The 17,919-nt window shown below is 38.9% G+C and overlaps 3 protein-coding genes across 3 annotated transcripts; all 3 read right to left on the reverse strand.

Annotated features, from left to right (window-relative positions):
* Nucleotides 1-435: 435 nt before the first annotated feature.
* Nucleotides 436-3,014, reverse strand: bag1 (BCL2 associated athanogene 1). The gene is made up of 7 exons (XM_026996157.3): nt 2,867-3,014; nt 2,412-2,537; nt 2,172-2,254; nt 1,979-2,092; nt 1,769-1,876; nt 1,592-1,654; nt 436-1,494 (listed from the first exon to the last, which is right to left on the reverse strand). Exons 1-7 carry the CDS (start codon nt 2,907-2,909, stop codon nt 1,402-1,404), a joined length of 630 nt encoding a protein of 209 aa, XP_026851958.1. The 5' UTR covers nt 2,910-3,014; the 3' UTR covers nt 436-1,401.
* A 49-nt stretch (nt 3,015-3,063) lies between these two features.
* chmp5a (charged multivesicular body protein 5a) lies at nt 3,064-5,471 on the reverse strand. The gene is made up of 8 exons (XM_026996160.3): nt 5,302-5,471; nt 5,094-5,198; nt 4,928-4,974; nt 4,657-4,750; nt 4,365-4,436; nt 4,027-4,135; nt 3,824-3,939; nt 3,064-3,589 (listed from the first exon to the last, which is right to left on the reverse strand). The coding sequence occupies exons 1-8, from the start codon at nt 5,365-5,367 to the stop codon at nt 3,539-3,541; spliced, it is 660 nt and encodes a 219-aa protein (XP_026851961.2). The 5' UTR covers nt 5,368-5,471; the 3' UTR covers nt 3,064-3,538.
* A 1,967-nt stretch (nt 5,472-7,438) lies between these two features.
* Nucleotides 7,439-12,179, reverse strand: oprk1 (opioid receptor, kappa 1). Its single transcript, XM_026996159.3, has 4 exons — nt 12,097-12,179; nt 11,615-11,862; nt 10,722-11,074; nt 7,439-10,414 (listed from the first exon to the last, which is right to left on the reverse strand). The coding sequence occupies exons 2-4, from the start codon at nt 11,857-11,859 to the stop codon at nt 9,885-9,887; spliced, it is 1,128 nt and encodes a 375-aa protein (XP_026851960.2). The 5' UTR covers nt 11,860-11,862; nt 12,097-12,179; the 3' UTR covers nt 7,439-9,884.
* Between the last annotated feature and the right edge of the window lie 5,740 nt (nt 12,180-17,919).

Here is a 17,919-nt window from a genome sequence, read left to right on the forward strand (position 1 = left end):
CCAATCTCAAACATTATGGAGCAAGTGGGAACACTCAAGATACCGAAAAAAGCCCCGCAGTGCCTTTAAAACGTTACAGTGAAGGGGCATTTTAGGAAGATGTTCACTTATCCCCCCCTTCTGTCTATAAGAGAAACGAAATAGGTACCCACAAAGGTTAGGGTATTACAGCAAGACAGCTAACCATGCTTATAATTCTTTTATGAATACCAAATGCACATTTGCAGAGGCTTTTATTGAAAAACAATGGAGTATTAAACTGAAAGGTTTGACTAGTGGCATTTAACTGACTTTCAACTGCATTTAAGAGGGAGGAAACAATACAAGCTGCCTAAAGGACAGCAACTGAGGTTTGCACAGCAGTACATCTGGCATCAAATCTGAGAACATTTTAGGAACTGGTGTTTGTAAAGAAAGAACATATGCTTGTTTAGAAAACTGACACATTTTCTTGGATTTATTGAGAAGTACTCACTGAGGAGAAGCAGTTCAGGACTACGATTCAGCCAAGCATATGACAACATTCTCATTAGCATGTCCTTCAAGATTCAGCGACTCTTTTTAATGAGTGATTTTCGTGATAATTCTGCAGAGATTTCCATATTGCCACCTAAAAACATTCTTGTTCTGGGGTTATATTGTTCTTAACAGAAAATTTGGAAAAAGTACTATACTAAAAGAACCAAAACATATATGACCAATAGCCCTAAAAATCACCATGTTTGTTTCTTTGTACCTTTATTTTATATACATTGGCTTTTACATGAAGTTAAATACATCTGCAAAATGCACAACGTGTATCTACAAACTCCCTGCAAAGACTTGATTATTGCATAATAGGCTAATAATACCACAGAAATGGCTTTAAGCATGTTAATATTGAGGCATGATAAAATTAAGATAACATTCTACCATTTAAGTACACAATATTGTTCAGTTCCCCTCATTAGATATGACAGCTGAGCAATACTAACAGCACAACATGCTGTACCTCCACTTTTGACCATAGTAAATTAGTAAGCAAATATAAAATTTTAAATGTTTGTCATACCTAGTAATTAAAATGGTCACAAAACAGCAGGTATTACTTAGATAGACATTCACTGAATCTTGTAGTTTTATATTTATGTAAAGTTATGTGCTTGGGTTGTAGAAGCAGAAAGATATACAGCAATAAAGAATATTGGATCTGAACTACAGCACTGCAGGGCACCTGAAGATGCTGAATGCAATTCAAACATTAAAAACCTACAACAGATTTTTTTGCACTGCCCATATTAGGACAGAAAGCATATATAAACACTCCAGAACCTGCTCCAGTACTGAAGCTAATTTTGATGGTTCTACAGTCACTCACAGAGCAACTGCAGGGCAACCACTGAAGTAAAAGGAGTTCTCTCATCACTTTTCTGCAAGGGCTAAATTTTTGGTCTGAATCTTTGCCAGATGATCCGATATACCAGCTTCAATTTTGTCACACTGTGCTAGGAAGCCCTGTGAAGAAAAGACAGAACAATTCGAAATTAGATTTGGCAAAGTGTTTCTCCATTTATTTTACGCTTGAAGTCAACGTGTAATACTACAACTGCACCTGAACAGTTTTCACAAGTCCCTTTTTCTTCATTCTACAGTCACTAAAATTCTCAGGCAAGCTCTGCAAGCCAAATCATAAATTAAACTGTTAATTAGGCAGTTATAATGACAAACAAAACATTTATTCAACTACTTCAGTAAGTTTTTAAAAATGGACTGTTTAAAAATAAATCACCAAAGTGTCAATTTGCTCCAGGATCTTCATGAACTGTTCTGCAGCAACCTTCACTCTATGGTCCAGTTTGTTAAGCGCTTCAGCCTGTAAATCCTTTGCTAAAAATCCCTGGGAAAAAATGACAGCTTTTCTAAATGAACTCTGAAAGTATCAATAATAATGTACATAATTTATATGATGGGAAAAAGCCCAGACCAAATGCACACATACATTCTTTAGTCCTGACAATTCGTCATCCACTTTCTCAAGCTTCTTGGCCGTCTGTTCCACAGACTTTTCGATGTCTTTGAGCTTTTTCAGTTCAGCCTCCTCCTCTGGACTGTTCTATCAAGTACATTTTCATGTTTTGAAACCATACATATATTTATTCTGCCAAAAATTATTTTAAGTCCAAATAGCTTACCCTTTTCCCAATCATCATAAGTTTACATCCTTGCTTTATCCCAAAGCTTGACAACCTTTCGTCCATGTCCTTCAAGGACTTCCCTACAGCATAAAAAACCATGATATGGTATTTGATTGTTGAGAAGTTCTCTGAGAAAAACGTCAAGTTGCTTTTAAAATTACTCTGACAGAACATGACACAGCGGATAATACAAGAAGAGCCCAAATCCATTCATCTGAAACAGGTCATGTACATTACCTTTGAAAATGATTTTCTGCGAAGGAGCTGGTACACCCGTAGCCTCTGTTAGCGCCTCGGATAAATCCTTAAGTGAAGGCTCGTCTCCATCCTGCCCTGTTAGTGTGATGTTGTGCTTGGATGTGCCTGAGACCAATGTAAAAAGCATTAATTAGGTGTAACTAAACCTGTTAGCTGTTTATAAGCCTATTTTGTAGCTCCAGTACAATGCTTTAGGCCACACCACTGAGCTAGCTAACGTTAGCTGGACAGCTAGGTAGCGGAAAATCACCACGCACCGAGCTTTTAATAGCTAGGTTAGCTAAATAGCTCTCTTACAGGTATCTACATAACGTTATCATTTAAGATAATTTAACGTTAACGTTGTGAGTTAGTAAACGTAGATTTAAACAGAATTACGAAACGGTCAGTCTTGTATTTACGCATAAAACCTGAAACATTATAATGGTATTTACCATATGCAACTGTCACTGTAATTGTGTTGTCGGCCATCTCCATACTAGCTACTCGCTTTAGCGGTGCCGCAATCAAGCCGGATGTGTCGTAAAAACACTCGCCAACATTTGTCTTACACTGCCCCCTAGTGCTGAAAGTAAAATTAATCGTGACATAAGTGTGCGCAAATGACAAATGCACACACACGTTAATGAAATCATGTTTTTCAAAAAGTATCATTTATTATTCCAGTTGCAAAAATAAATATTTAATATATGTGATGCAAACATGTTTTTCCCCCTAAAGAGTAGACAATAAAACCATTAAAAAGCATTTGCTCAAAATACAGACATTCTGAAAGACTAAGCGAGGCATTTACTGTATATCCCTTCATTTTTGTGCTTTATTCATCAATGGTCCAGTGACAACATATAAAAAGCAACCATGATGATGATGATGATGATCATTATTATTATTATTATTATTATTATTATTATTATTATTATTATTATTATAAAGCATGAATGTGCAGATAATACTAGTCATAAAATTACAAACACCGATCCTTAGAACGACATTCTGGAATAGTGTAAAATCAAAACACAAACAGAACTTCAGTACCAGACAATGTGCAAACTGGAGGTGAATATCTAGAAGATCTTCAACCCAGAAACAGATCCTAGAGGTTTCACCTATGTGGCTGGGATCTGTGGTAATCCAAACTCGTCAACCAGAATGCCATCCTGAGGAACAAACATACCAAGAGGTGATCCAAGAATGGGTGCAGAATATTTAAGCCTTTTATATCTTCTGCTTAGGATTAGTTCAATAGGAGTAGTTGTAAAAGCCCCTTTATAAGAGAAATAAAGTAGTGTAACATGGTATTCGTGGGATGTCATGGGTGTGCAGAACCAAAATCTAAGGCAATGGTAAATGACATGCAGCTGATGGTTTGATCTGATCAGTGTGAGTGTAACCTTATTGGCTTTGCTGTCGCTGGGCATGCCCTCTGGTATGGAGGGTGTAGATGAGGCCTCGTCAAGATAGGAGCTGTCCTCGTCCAGTAGTAGCTCATCCCCAAGGGCATCCAGCTCTGAATGGGCACCCAAAATATATGCTGACGTCTTTTTTGTCTGTAATACTGCCTTCTGTCTCTGCGATACATACATCCACCACCTACCTGCTTCCAGGTCGTCCTCATCAATGTCGGGGGTGCAGTAGCTGCGGCTCAGGGCCTCCTGCACTTCACTGGCTTCCTCCATCATGTCCTCCAGCTGGTCCTGTAGGTCCTAAAAGTCAAACACAAGCAGATCCTCACATTGTTCTGAATCAAATATAGGATGCAGACACAGCTACTGTTGTGCCATGTTTTTCTGAAATCACACAACCCCCTTATGTTCTCCTAAGGTCATTGTTTGTACAAATTATATTTGTGTAAATATCATACAGAAACAACTATTATTTACATTTATGCTTAGTGCTGCAAAGCAAGAGCTCTACGATGACATCATAACATACTTCAATCTGATCCATTTTCACTTGTTTATAAGCCTTTTTCATTTCTTTTGCTCCAACCTTCATGGCCTCAACCTAGAGAGGAACAATATCACAAGAACATGCAACAGAGCCAATTATTTATATCAGTGCTTGTTAGTTACATTCAGACTAGATACACATTTGGGTTAAATACATCAACATGAATGCCCTCAGGAACATGGAAATCTGTGGATACATGATGACAGATCCAACTGAATTTATGGGTGAGAGATGGGAAACTAAGCACTAAGAGAAAGCTGACCCAAGTCCTTACTGTTGTTTTGGTGTCTTTTAAAGCCTGAATGGTATAGTTGGCCTGTTCCATGTTAAAGGACTGCTGAGCAAGTTGATCTCTCTGGCCTTCATACCTTCACCACAATCCGACAGAAAGACAATCATGTCAGGCATATAATACCCTATGAAGTGTTAAATTTAGTTCTTTGGGCAATAGGCAAAAATATACTTGCTCGTTAAATACCTCAAATGTGCCCAAGACCAAAAGGGCTAAATTTAAGCACAAGTTTTATACTACAGATACCACTCACATTCTTTTTTGTTTGAGCACTCTCATTGCCTTTTGTTTCACTGCATTCTGTAAGAAGAAAGTGTATTGCAGATTTACACGGAAAAATCGAGTTTAGGACTGAAGTCATGACTGCCCTATACTTCCAGTGTTATATGTCATGAGTAATGGCGCCAGTGTCAATTTACCTTTGCCGGACCGTCCCTCATCTTTTTCATCTGTTCCTTATGCTTGATTAACTCCGCGTCGATTCTCGCTATCTTCTTATCGATTGACTCGGCCCTTGCATCTGTCTGAAAAGGTGTGAATCATTGCAGTCAGCAGCCATGGCTTTCATGATGTTCGTGATGAAACAGATTCCTTAGACGACAAGACAGCAATTAAGAAACAGCTCACATTTCCAATACACTCTGAAATGTTGGGCGGGGCTTGGTTCTTGCTGCGACCAAAAATGCGGTTCATTATTTATCAAGACTTTGATCGTTGCTTTGAGTCAAAGAAAAGCAAAGGAGTAAATAAATCTGCATCGGACTGTCAAAGCATCAGTGGGACCAGTTTCCGGTGGGTCAAAAACTACTCTAAACTAGAATAAAAGTCACTGGAAATGCTCTCAGCGGTTTCGGAGATTTTTCTATTCAAGGTGAATTCAAAACACAGGGTCCTGAGAACTTCCTAAAGAATTTAGAATTTAGAGAATTTAGAGCGTTTTACATTTTTGATACATATGAACTGTCATTTCTATGAATTATCGGCATGAAAGCAACCCGATTCCCTTGTGATTTACAAAATTTCAAATGTATGTTTCCGATATAATTAATGCGCAAGCAAGATGACTAAACAGTGGTAAGCTTTTAAATCTTTCGCAAAGTCTATACACATATTAAATAAAACCCCATATATAACAGCCTTTAAAAAAGTGCATGAAACAAATATAACATCGACTATTGTCTACTTTTAATACATAAATAATTGTAATATAGCTTACTGTATAGGTAATATCTATGCTTTTTAAAATTTCTGTTCTACAAATGTTAGAGTGCAACACATCTTCACCTATTCCTTCATTTGTTTTCTGGTCAAGACTAATGACACACAGTGGGACTATTGTTACACACAGTAGCCTCAAGACCAGATGCTGTGTATCCCTCAAGCAACAAATAAACAATTAAAAAGCAAAAACATACGGTGGGTAACTGATCAAAGCCACATGCTCCAATTTGAATGCAAATCTGAATGCTCTTGTACAACAGCATCATGTGAATTGTATATTTACAGAGTGAAGAGCCTACAGCCGCCATTCTGTAGAAGTCAAATTAGAAATCGTATGCATTAAATCACATTTATCAAGGCCATCTTAATAAATGAGTGTTTCATAACTACACAAAGTGGCCATGAACTGCTGCCTGCAATCATTAAAGTCTGCCATGGCAACAGTAGCGCTCCCGTAGAAACTAAATGGTGACAGCCTGCTCCAAAATGAATGCACCCACTGACAGACAGAAGATGTGAGGATGATTTGAACTCAGGACCTGAGCCTGCTGTACACTCCTGTGCCATGATCCCACAAGGAGACCAGAGAACTGTCAGCAGCAATTGAGGAGGTTCAGATTGGATCATTTTTCTCTACTGGGAGTGGTTATGACAACATAATGGCTCATTCCTTTATCCCCCTTCAAGGCATTTCATTGCACTGACAAACATCAGTCATGCATAGAAATTGTAGGCTACATTGTGGCCAACTGAATTAGCATTTCTGATGTACAGTTAGTTACCATGGTAATGTCAAAGATGTTTCTGTTCTATGAGCTTTATGACTACAGCCCACATATAGACTATATGTATTTTCTTTAGGTTACTGTAGGAGATGATCTATGTTTACATTCTAGAACTTTCTGAGAAAGTCACTTCTAATAAACACTTGTTTCTGAGTCGATTCCAAGTTACCATTTAATCTCATATTTGCATGTTAAGAAACTGAAAATAAAACTCTGAATGATATATTGACGTAAGATGTGTGCAGAAAATTAATCTGTCAATGAACCCGTTTGTCCTAGATTAGGGTTATGTCCTTTATATATAGCACTTATGTGCTATTGTATTTTGATCCTTTTCACAGTAATGGCCTCTCTCTCTCTCTTATTAATGGTGATAGGCTACTTGGGATGCTGAAAATGAAATGCATCCTCCATTGGTGATTATTTTACTCCATTATTTATCACTTGAAGGTACACTTGCCACTGCTAAATTTGCTTGATGAAGGAAGTCTTCTATTTCAAAGCATCTTCGCTGTAAACATGTCACTGTCACAAAATGAATGAAGTGTTTTACCCGAGGAACAGCTGCAGTAGAAGGGAGTGGGTGATAGTCATGGGCACTGCATGTGATCTAAAGGCTTCATTGACAACAAGTCACTTTGTCAACTGCAGACCCATTTATGAATAACTTTTAAATTAAAACCAGAAAATAAAGAATTAACATATTTTAATGTATTAAAGTAGAATAAAAACAAATACAGCATTATTCATTGTGTAATTATACTATTGAATTTATTGGCAGATTTTCATATACAGATCATAGATCAGATAATACTGTAGCTGCTAGCACAACAAGACTCAATATAGCAAAATGCTTGATTACTGTAGGCACTTTTAAAAAATACAAACAAAAAATTAATTAAAAGTGCAGCAATTGTGCAGCAAAAGCAAAAAACAAAAGCAACAGAACAAATCTTTATCTTATACAACCACTTTATAATAAGTACAATATAACAGTATAATAAGTGTTGGTATCTGGATCTGAGTTTTGCTGACCTATGAATTAAACTGATTTGAAAATCTGTGATTTTCAAAAGACAAAACATATAAAGTCCAGTAAAAGATTGTAAAGGCTGTTGTGATAAACACAGTCATACTTGCCAACCTCTTGATTTTTCATCCTTGTTTTTACCCCCTCACATAGCAAACTGCTAGGTATTAAATACATAATTACAGCATTCGGTTGTGTCCATTTCTGCTTAATTGAGCACTACTGGTTAATACAGCACTGTAGAGCTTTGAGGTGTCGATGTGGAAGTGACCTGTATTTTATCCTATTTAAAATCTGTTTTTCTCTTCTTGTCATTATAACCGTTCAAGTAGCCATCGAACGGTGATTCGATCGATAGAGGAAAACCACTTCATTCGGAAAGTTAAAATCAATATGTAGCTGCTAGAATAACAGCTGTCTTTATCTTCCTGTGGTCGCCATACCATGGTCAACACTCCCTAACAGAACCATTTAATATAAAACTCTACTTGTTGCTGATTTATTATTTTGTCCCTTTGATGCATAATAACTGAATAATAATATCATTCATTCAAATTGCAAAAATTACAGATTTAAATAAGCCTTACATAGGCTTCGGATATCTTACTCTATATATCTGAGATCTAAAGATTGTCAAGTATGACTAGTGTCATGACACTGTTCAGGTACAAATAAAAACAAAATGTACCTCCACCATACCTTAAGAACCTTTTTACATTGCAGAACATATCATTGCAACCAAAACACTTGTAAAGAATGAGTGCTTATACCAGTAATCACTACAGCCTGGAAATGTAGATCTATGTAAAGTCACGGTGCACGGTGGATGTCATGATTCATAACAGCATGGTACTCATCACAGAAAGGATTTTCATGAGAGGAGATGTTAGCTTCACCAACGACTGAATTCTATTAATAGAGTTTCATGCACTACACATGTATGATTTTCTCAACTGAGGAAAGACTCTAAATGGTATTTAACACGAACAGATTATCACAGGTTCAAGAATCATCGTTACAGATTCAAGTTCTTCAGTTGTTGGAAAGTTCTCTGTCCAGAAAGTACATCCAACTTTTGCAGCAAGCACTGAGATATCACAGATTGGATATCAAGGATTATTCGCCATTACTATAATTTTTACTTGGTTATCTAGAATCTAGTAATTTTAAAGTACAAGCATACATTAGTGAGATTCTAAGACCATTTTTAGAGCATTTCACTATACAAATGCAAAGTAATCTTCCAACAAGCAGCAATTCTTAATATCAAAGAACGACTGTTCTCCTGCAGCTGAAGAAAAATACTGCAAACGATGCTAAGGAACTGCAATACTACTTCCTGAGTAAATATGTAACGCTGTTGTTGATTTTGGCTTGCCTGTGACAGAAAGATTTCACAGTAATCAAATAAACACCTCCTAAAACACTTTTACAAATACACTTCTCCACACACTTTCGTTTCAGTTTTCGCATTATTTAAACATAAAGACACTGCATCACTGTCCATTTGCACTATACTTGATTTTCTCCCATAATGTATATATAGCAAATGTAATTCTGTAATGTTTAGACACAGAGCAATACATACACTGAACAATTAATCTTTTATCAGTCTTTGGTCACTGGCTCTTGGGCATTCCTTAAAAAATAATCACATAATATCGCATGGTACTGAGTGGGGTGTTGATGTTTTGACTGAGAGAAGGGAGCATTACAGCCTCTTTTAGGGTATTTGGGTGCAGAGATTTCAAAATGTAACGATATAGGACAGGGCAGGTTGTTTACAATATGCAGCCAATGCAGAGGGCAGAGAGGGGCTGGGTTACAGTGACCCTATATGTGTGCCTTCCCCCCAGCATGAAAATTAATCTAAAGGTTTACTCAGACCTTATTAGACATTCTCAGTTCCATGAATATATTCAAACATATGTTTACCAAAACATGGCAGTATTTTAAAACAAATCCATATGTCTGGTCATAATTAGAACAAAATGCTTTTAATCATCACACAATCGACGATTCCATTTATGTGCCTCCGAAAAACATGCATCGCACACACCTACAAGGCAAATCTCCGCTGCTGTGGCACCTCCTCATACGGCAGTGGTGACCTGCGTCAGTCCTAACTCGTTCGAGTCCTCCTCGCCCAGGAAGGAGGACAGCTCCAAGTCTAGTCATACAGGCCTACCACCACCGCCTGCGCCCTCCACCGGGCACGTGTGCTCGCGTATGGTGCTCCGGACGCGCAGCACGCCCTGCCTATCAGCCTGGCCTCGACCCGGGCAGCAGAAGTCCCGGAAGCAGCGCTTGAAGTTCTCATCCAGGAAGGCATAGAGGATGGGGTTGAGGCTGCTGTTGGTGTAACCCAGTGCCACGCAGAAGAAGTAGGCACCTGTGATGGCCGTGGTCTCAGGCACATCGGGCGCCAGCACCTTGACCAGGATGAAGATGTGTATGGGCGTCCAGCACACGACGAACACAGCCACAACCACAAGCACCAGGCGCGTGATCCGCCGCAAGTTGCGGTCTTTCTCGCGGGAACCCGACAGCAGGCGCACGCTCTTCAGCCGCAGCACCATCAGCGTGTAGCACACGGTGATGATGAGAAGGGGCACGACAAAGCCGAAGATGAAGACACAGATCTTCATCAGTGTGTCCCAGTAGATGTAGGGTTCGGGGAACTGTAGCGCACACTCCGTGGTGCCTGTGGAACACAAAAGGCGAAGCTGTTACATAGCGCAATTCACTGTTGCCCTACCACCACCAATGTTGCTCTAATACCTGCACTGTTCAGCCAAGACAAAAGCTCACTCCAACAGTTGACTCAATTTTGATGAAAATTTGGAATATTTTTGGGTTCTCGTTGGGAGCTCCTCTGGATGAGGAACATCATAATGCAGTGGAAACATCTAGCGTAAGGTCAACAACCATCTAAGCTTCTCTTTGTGTCTTTTAATAAAACATTCTTCAATCATTCATAGCATTCATAAACAACAGTTGCTATCAGGTACCATTGTTGGTCTGAGTGCTTCCAAGGACCATGGCGGGGATACCAGCGGCAGAGGACAGAACCCAGATGAGGACGTTGATGATCTTAGCCTTAAGGGGTGTGCGGAAGTCCAGAGCCTTGACCGGGTGGCAGACGGCAATGTAGCGGTCCACGCTCATCATGGTGAGGGTGAAGATGCTGGTGAACATGTTGTAGTAGTCGATGGAGATGACGACCTTGCACACCACCTCTCCAAAGGGCCAGGAGTTGAGCAGGTAGTCTGTGTTCTGGAACGGCATGCTGGTTGTCACCAGGGCATCAGCCACAGCCAGGTTAAAGATGTAGATGTTGGTGGCTGTTTTCATCTTAGTGTATCTAAGAAAAAAATGATAAAGAGACTAAATGACAATGTTTTTTTTTAATTGTTTAAAATAAGGTGAACAACTTCAAAAATACAAGGTACTATGTAAATAACAAGAGTATGCATGTTTACAAATGTTACATGAAGCAACATCTTGCCAATAGGCCTAAAACATTTCACACGTGCAGGCTGTACGATTTTAAATATTTGTGATATTACAGTTCAAGATTGAGCAAAATAAGCTTTTGTTTAAGAGGTTTCTGACGTTATTGTTTATTATAATTCACAGGACGACAACCGCTTACGTTCCTGCGCTGCGCGATCCACGTGGGGGTGCCAAACCACCTATAGAAAATTTACGCTTGAACCTTTGGCCAAACGTTTTTCACCACAACATTTCAGGAATCGAAATTGAGCTATATTCACTGTAAACTGGTATACTATACTGTTGCATTCCAGTTCAAGTGAAATGAACAAAACACTGTCAACAGGCTGTTCGCACTCACTGGTTAAGAGTAGCACTGCAGTTGCTGCATCAGAACAAGACTTCTCACCTGATAATGACAAACATCACCAGGCAGTTTCCCACCAGTCCCACAACGAACACTACCGAGTAGACGGCTGTGATGATGGTTATGATAGGGGACATCGACTCGGTGTCGTTCGTCCTGCTTTCATTCAGCGAGTAGTTGGACATGTCAGAGAACCCAGGCTGCCATGTGAAGTTTGGAAAACAGTCCTCGGGATGAGCCGATGGACATTTGTCATCCTTAAAAATCTGCACCACGTTATTGTCCATCTCCTGACAACAAAAATAAAAATAATTCCCTTTTACCTCAATGGGTCGTGCTCGTGCATACTATGTATATTTACAGACTGACTTTAAACAGTCAAACGTAATACGAAATTGTATTAAAATGTAAATGTATAACAAATCATCAAAGTCAATTTAGAAGTAAAGCTTATTTTACATTGCTAGTCTTTTATATGTAGATCAAATCGCCCAAACGACCAGAAATAAACTCAGTATACTTACAATCAGTAATAGTCTGCTGTTGATGTAAACGCGCAAAGGGAAAGACGAAGGTCTTGTCCTGGAAAAGCAGTGAGTCGCGCGGATGTCTGTCCTGCACCCTACTGGCGCGCGCTGCCTCCGACGCCCGTCGCGTGTGACATCAGAGCTCGCGGCGCTCCGTGTGGCCCCTGCAGAGCGGCGCTGCCCGTTTTACTAAACGTCCCACGTAGTTGAATTGATTCAGTCAGAAACTCTTTCACTCCCAACTTGTTTTTAGCTTCGTCCCGTGGCCATTTAGGAGATTTGGGGTAATATCAGAGTGTTGCTGTGTGGCGCTGATATTCAAGCAGGTATACATGTCGTGTGCAACAACGCAACAGGTAGCATAGTGCAAAATATGAAGTTCAACACATGATACGGTCAAAGAGATTTAAACCGTTGAACGCAATAATAAAATCAGTGCCGTTTCATGTAAGGTTGTGGTAATAGCCCAATTCAGTGAGGCGCTCAAGCGATTCTTTTCGTTTTTCTTACAAGACTGAATTCTCTTGAATTCTCGTCAGTCATGAATTGAATGTTTCTATCTTTTCTGTCACAAGAGAATAAAGTTACCCGGTGTGGGAATTCTCACACGTTAAGAGTGCTGGCGGACCCAGAAGGGCAGTGCTTTTGACCACTGCTGCCGGGGCGTTTTTGTCTAGAGAAGCGGTTATAATCGGCTAGAGGGAACTACTTAACAACTTCACTCAACCGTGAGGAAAAAAATCAAGTCAATGAGGGAGAAAGAGCTTGTGGATTCTTTGTCTTAACTCTGTTGTCACCAACATGAGGACGAGATAATAAAGAGTTTAGCTAGAATGCTGAATTAAGTCGTTGCGAAAGCCAGTATATATCAGTGAAAGCTGAGGTCCCATCAACATCAAGCCTACTAATGGTCTCAGTCGTACGTCCATGCCCGCTGCCGTAAGCGTTGACTTAAGTGTAGTCTTTTCGCAGCGCTAATGGACCCTATAAATATACTGTACCTCTGTATTAAACCTATTTCTCTCTTTCCATCCCAAATGATGTCAAGATGACATGTTTTTAAGAGATATATATAGGGATTTATGTAGTATATTTTCCCTCTTATGGACATCGCCTTAAGGCTTGCAAGTGCAGACAACATATACATATTTGGAGGACATACACATTTGGATTACATTTATAAAGGTCAAATGATGAACAGCGATAGGAGTCAAGATGACACTTCATTAAACCAACTTTCAGGAGAACATCCTAACCTGTTGCTGAGTTTATTGTGCCAAATGCTTAACAGGGTATAAATCAAATGTATTTATAAAGCACTTTTTACAACAGATGTTGTCACAAAGCAACTTTACAAATGTCCAAGTCCAACACCCCAGTGAGAAAACCCAAACCTTGAGAGGAACCAAGAGTCAAAGAGGGGCCCATCCTCCTCGAGCTGACATTGGTCACTACAATAGTATCAATTTTAAGAGAAAAATAAATAAATAATAATAAAATTAAAAATTTAATGTCTAGTTCGGTTTTCTAGAGGTCTTAGTCTTGTCCTGATGGTGTGCATGTGTCCGAAACATATCCAGCAAGAGAATGTCCATCAAGGACAACGGAGATGTAGTTGGCTGGGGTGGAGGTGTGGTGGGCTACAGCAGGGGACATCAGGGGGTGGTGGGAGTAGCCGTGACAGCTGAGACGGGTTGAGGCTCAGTAAAATCATGATGTCACGAGTAGGTGTACCTTGGCAGAAAGAGAGAATAGATTATTAGGCATGTCCAGGTACGAGGGTGTGTAAATTAGGGAGCTATAATGTGCAATGACAGACTCCGGCAGATCTAGCTATGGCAGCACAGCTAAAGGAAAGAGCCAGAAGGAACCACAGGCATGAGGGCACCCTGGAACATCAGCACTCTGCTCTCAGTCAACAAACTTGAATGACAAAAGAGAGGTGACATGACAGCATCATAACCTCCCAGTTTACCAGAACTCTCAATGCACATTGAAGGACACCCAGATCTACACCTTTACCTAAGATGGGAAGTAATTAATAAAATGCCTGACTGTACAGGTTTTCAGCCTAGCCTTAAATATTGAGACTGTGTCTGAGTCTCAAACATTTACAGGAAGGTTGTTCCATAATGTGACTCCGTCCCCTGTGGTAGATTTTCATATTCTTGGTACTAGTAAAGAGCCTGCACCTTTTGATATAAGCAAACATGGTGGATCATAATGCACTAAGAGTTCTCTAAGGTACTGTGGGGTAAGACCATTCAGTGCTTTGTAGATCATTAGAAGTATTTTATAATCACAACAAAATTTTATTGGGAGCCAATGTAAAGTAGCTAAGACAGGAGTGAGGGGATCAAATAGTAAAAATAATTTCATTTCAAAAGACTTAAAAATCATAACCAGCTTTCTGGTTTATACCTAATATGTCAGTATAAATAACTGCAATACTGTCTCCATGGCCAGTTAGACAAGGGCAGTGTACATAGCTGTAGCCATTTAAAGTTATGTACTCTTTTGGCTTGATCCAGGTTTCTGTTAAAGTACATTAAATCTATAATCTGTTAAGATTTCACTTAGCATGAGCACTTTAGATGTTAGGGATCTAACATTTAGTAAACCCAGCTTTAGATAAGAGGTGCAGGCAATGTTCTGTGAATCAGTTAATACTTCAATACTAGTTAGGTTATTAAGACATGTTTTTCTCTGTTTTTGTATTTCTGCATAGCTTGGGGAACAGACATAGTGTCAATGTAATGAATGTCGGGTGACGTCACGCAGCAACCAGCAGACGGTTGGTTTAGCCTCTTTGTCTGCTGCCTGGCTCCGCTCTGGATTGTCATAGATTAACTAGGCCTGTTAAGAGACTATGTCTTATATAACAGGAAAGGAGAGCAGCGCCCTCCCTGATAGGATGGACACCATCCCGCCGTAAAAGGCGGTCCAATTATCTGTAAATCCCACATTCTTTTGTGAGCTCTAACTGTGAAACCACTAAGAATTCATTCAAATCTTCAAAATTTCATTTGTAGATTCCTCAGGAGCTCTTGGAGTGTAAACATGTATGGCATGTTTATGAGGAACATTATAATGTCCTGAGGATGGAAAGAGCTACCTAAATTACATAAACAGTACCTACCCTAGAACAAATTATGCAACAAAAATTACTGATGATTATTCAATAAAGACATTTCAAATTAATTTATTGGGGTACTCCAGCCAGTCCATATATGGACTTCGTTCCAGCTCCAAACACACTTTAGCTAAGCGCTCTGCTACCCTTTATTATCTGTGGAGAGCTGAATAGAATAAAAGCCTGTCCTAGTTGGAGACATTGAGAACTGGTCTGAGAACCTTTGATTTAGCCTCCCTGTGGATCAAACACTATTCCTTAATATCATTCAATCATTCGAAGCTCACAGTGGATATCACTGCTGGTTTTGGAGGGGCAGCGGCACAGATGCCTTGTCTTAGCAGAAGACAAAGTCGAGGATTTTGATTATCTTAGCACTGGGTTTATTGAAATCCAGAGAAAAATCTAATTAGCCTAGCGCGATTTTCCCCTTATGCCAAATGTATCTGATCAGCCAAGACCTTTTGGTGTGCAAGTTTCAATTCTTTAATTTGTCACCATTCAGCTTCACACAAGCTGCCGAACCCCTTATATGCAAGGCACCAAACATCTGGTCTTGGCTGATCCACAACATTTGAGTTAAACTAAAGGCAAAATTCTGTAAATTTGTGGAACTGTTCTTTAAGAACAAGAAAGGATATAAAAGCCAGGGCTGTAACGATTTAACACTATCTATCAAAGGCTGATTTGGAGAGGTGATAACAATGACACTGGGCTTCATCATATGAAGAGATTTGTTCTTAAACTGCTTCTTCAAGTTCACTGTTTACTGCCTCCACCAGTTTTCTCATATTTAGAATTTTATTAGTTTATGAGTGGTCATATCTGTCACACAAATGATGTAAAGCTGTTCCCTAAAAACAATTTATGGACAAATTAATGGTATCTGCCATTAGACTGAAAAATCTTGATATATAATCATATTGCGAGTATCCTGTTCAACAGTTGTATTTGGATATACTGTAACTTGGATATTAGTTGTTCTCTAATAGCACATTGTGGCATTAGCCATTCACTTGATATGCTAAACCAAATGACGTTTCATGTGATTTCACTGTCGCCTGCACATTTCCAATGTCGAATAAAACTGTGTTTAATATTATCAGTTTTTAGTCTTGACTCGTGCACTTGACACTTAGACTTGACTAGTGACATGGTCAATAATTAACACCTGAACCCTCTCTATCACCAAACAGGTGAGTAGATGAGAAACGAGACATGGAAGAGACTCTAGGGAGGCCTGATCAAATCACTGCACACACAAGGGCAGCTGTGGGCAAAAGCTACTTCTGATTCTGCTCCATTGTTTAACCATTTCTATTCTTGTAAATTCCCAACAGGACCTTAGCGTAAGGTCAAATATAAAGACGCCAAAATCTTCAAACTACAGCACTGCCGCTTTATATACTCATTTCCGAGTATAAACTACTAGCCTATATGGAGGGGAGTAATACATACTATCATATTAGTTTATAATATATATTACCTGAGTAGCCAGTCAGAAATAGACACTCATTAAAGTTCTTTATACTCTGTCATGTACTGTGTTTATATAATGGAACTATAAATAGTGCATCCTAGCATCAGTAACAGAACTCCAAATAGTATTCCATGCTTTTGAAAAAAAAAAAAAAAAGGTCAGTTGGATGGTTACAGAAAGCAACAGCTGTAAATTCACTTTATTAACCTATGTATTTGTAGTCATTTAGAACTGTTTCTCACTCATATAATATTTAATACAGACAGTATCCAAATAGGATTGTATTTTTAACAACCTTGCTGTAACAACAATTGGATTTGCACTATAGAATCTATTTCATAATTGATACCTGTTGTGACATATAGCTGTTGTTTTAGGGACTTAAGATGACTTATTACCACTGGCATTTGGGAGGGGTACGGGGGGGGTTGTCTCAAGCTGAGGGGTATCATTTACATTTAGAGCATTAAACTGACAGATTAGTGTTTGTATTTACAGTATTTATTTTTAATTTTACCACATTTTTAAGAATAAACACTGGAGCTATAGAAGGATGGCATATCGGTCCCCACTGCATTATTGAAAGGGTGTATCTCACTGCCAAACTGTGCAGCCTCAATACACAAACAGAGAGGACAGTACACCTTATTATATATATGTATATACACACGTGAACAAAAATATTTAATTTACAATATTTACTTCTAATTTACTTATTGGTTGATTCTCTTAGACAACAGGTATTCCATAAAATAATATGATGATTTATGAACTAACAGTAAAGTTAATAGTGTCAAAGGTCTTGGGGTCCTACAGTGATGTGTTTACCAGCAGATGTACTGTGTCATTCTATGTACAGAGATTTAGCAGTGCTGTTTTGATGGTCAAAGGAAGTCAAAGATAGGCCTTTTTCTGCTCTTCCAATCCTCTAATGAGTAATGACATAAAAATCATATAGAAAGATATAGGCTTTAGGACACAAATGGAGATGGTGTGGTAGAGTGAGTAAGGATCTACCAATTTTAATCAATCAGACATTGAAATTGACTAAATGCTGGTAACGTCCTTGAGTGAATATAAATGAGAACGTAAAAAAGAGGAGATTTGTTTGTAATGCAGTGTAAACGTAGAAATATGAAAATGGCAGATTTTAAAAAATGTCAGTATATAGTGTTGCAAATTCTAAATTTAAATATATTGCAATATA

This window comes from Electrophorus electricus, chromosome 13, assembly GCF_041902795.1.
Source record: "Electrophorus electricus isolate QZ-2024a chromosome 13, ASM4190279v1, whole genome shotgun sequence".
NCBI lineage: Eukaryota > Metazoa > Chordata > Actinopteri > Gymnotiformes > Gymnotidae > Electrophorus > Electrophorus electricus.

What these genes read in the sequence shown, in the direction of transcription:
- bag1 (XM_026996157.3), bottom strand. Translation starts at nt 2,909, where the DNA reads ATGGAGATGGCCGACAACACAATTACAGTGACAGTTGCATATG. An exon ending in TACAGTGACAGTTGCATATG is followed by an intron (nt 2,538 to 2,866) that starts GTAAATACCATT and finishes CATTGGTCTCAG; the next exon opens with GCACATCCAAGCACAACATC. An exon ending in GACTTGTGAAAACTGTTCAG is followed by an intron (nt 1,495 to 1,591) that starts GTGCAGTTGTAG and finishes TTTTCTTCACAG; the next exon opens with GGCTTCCTAGCACAGTGTGA.
- chmp5a (XM_026996160.3), bottom strand. Translation starts at nt 5,367, where the DNA reads ATGAACCGCATTTTTGGTCGCAGCAAGAACCAAGCCCCGCCCAACATT. An exon ending in TTTCAGAGTGTATTGGAAAT is followed by an intron (nt 5,199 to 5,301) that starts GTGAGCTGTTTC and finishes ACACCTTTTCAG; the next exon opens with ACAGATGCAAGGGCCGAGTC. An exon ending in GTGCTCAAACAAAAAAGAAT is followed by an intron (nt 4,751 to 4,927) that starts GTGAGTGGTATC and finishes ATTGTGGTGAAG; the next exon opens with GTATGAAGGCCAGAGAGATC.
- oprk1 (XM_026996159.3), bottom strand. Translation starts at nt 11,859, where the DNA reads ATGGACAATAACGTGGTGCAGATTTTTAAGGATGACAAATGTCCATCG. An exon ending in GTGATGTTTGTCATTATCAG is followed by an intron (nt 11,075 to 11,614) that starts GTGAGAAGTCTT and finishes TTTTTTTCTTAG; the next exon opens with ATACACTAAGATGAAAACAG. An exon ending in AAGCACTCAGACCAACAATG is followed by an intron (nt 10,415 to 10,721) that starts GTACCTGATAGC and finishes TGTGTTCCACAG; the next exon opens with GCACCACGGAGTGTGCGCTA.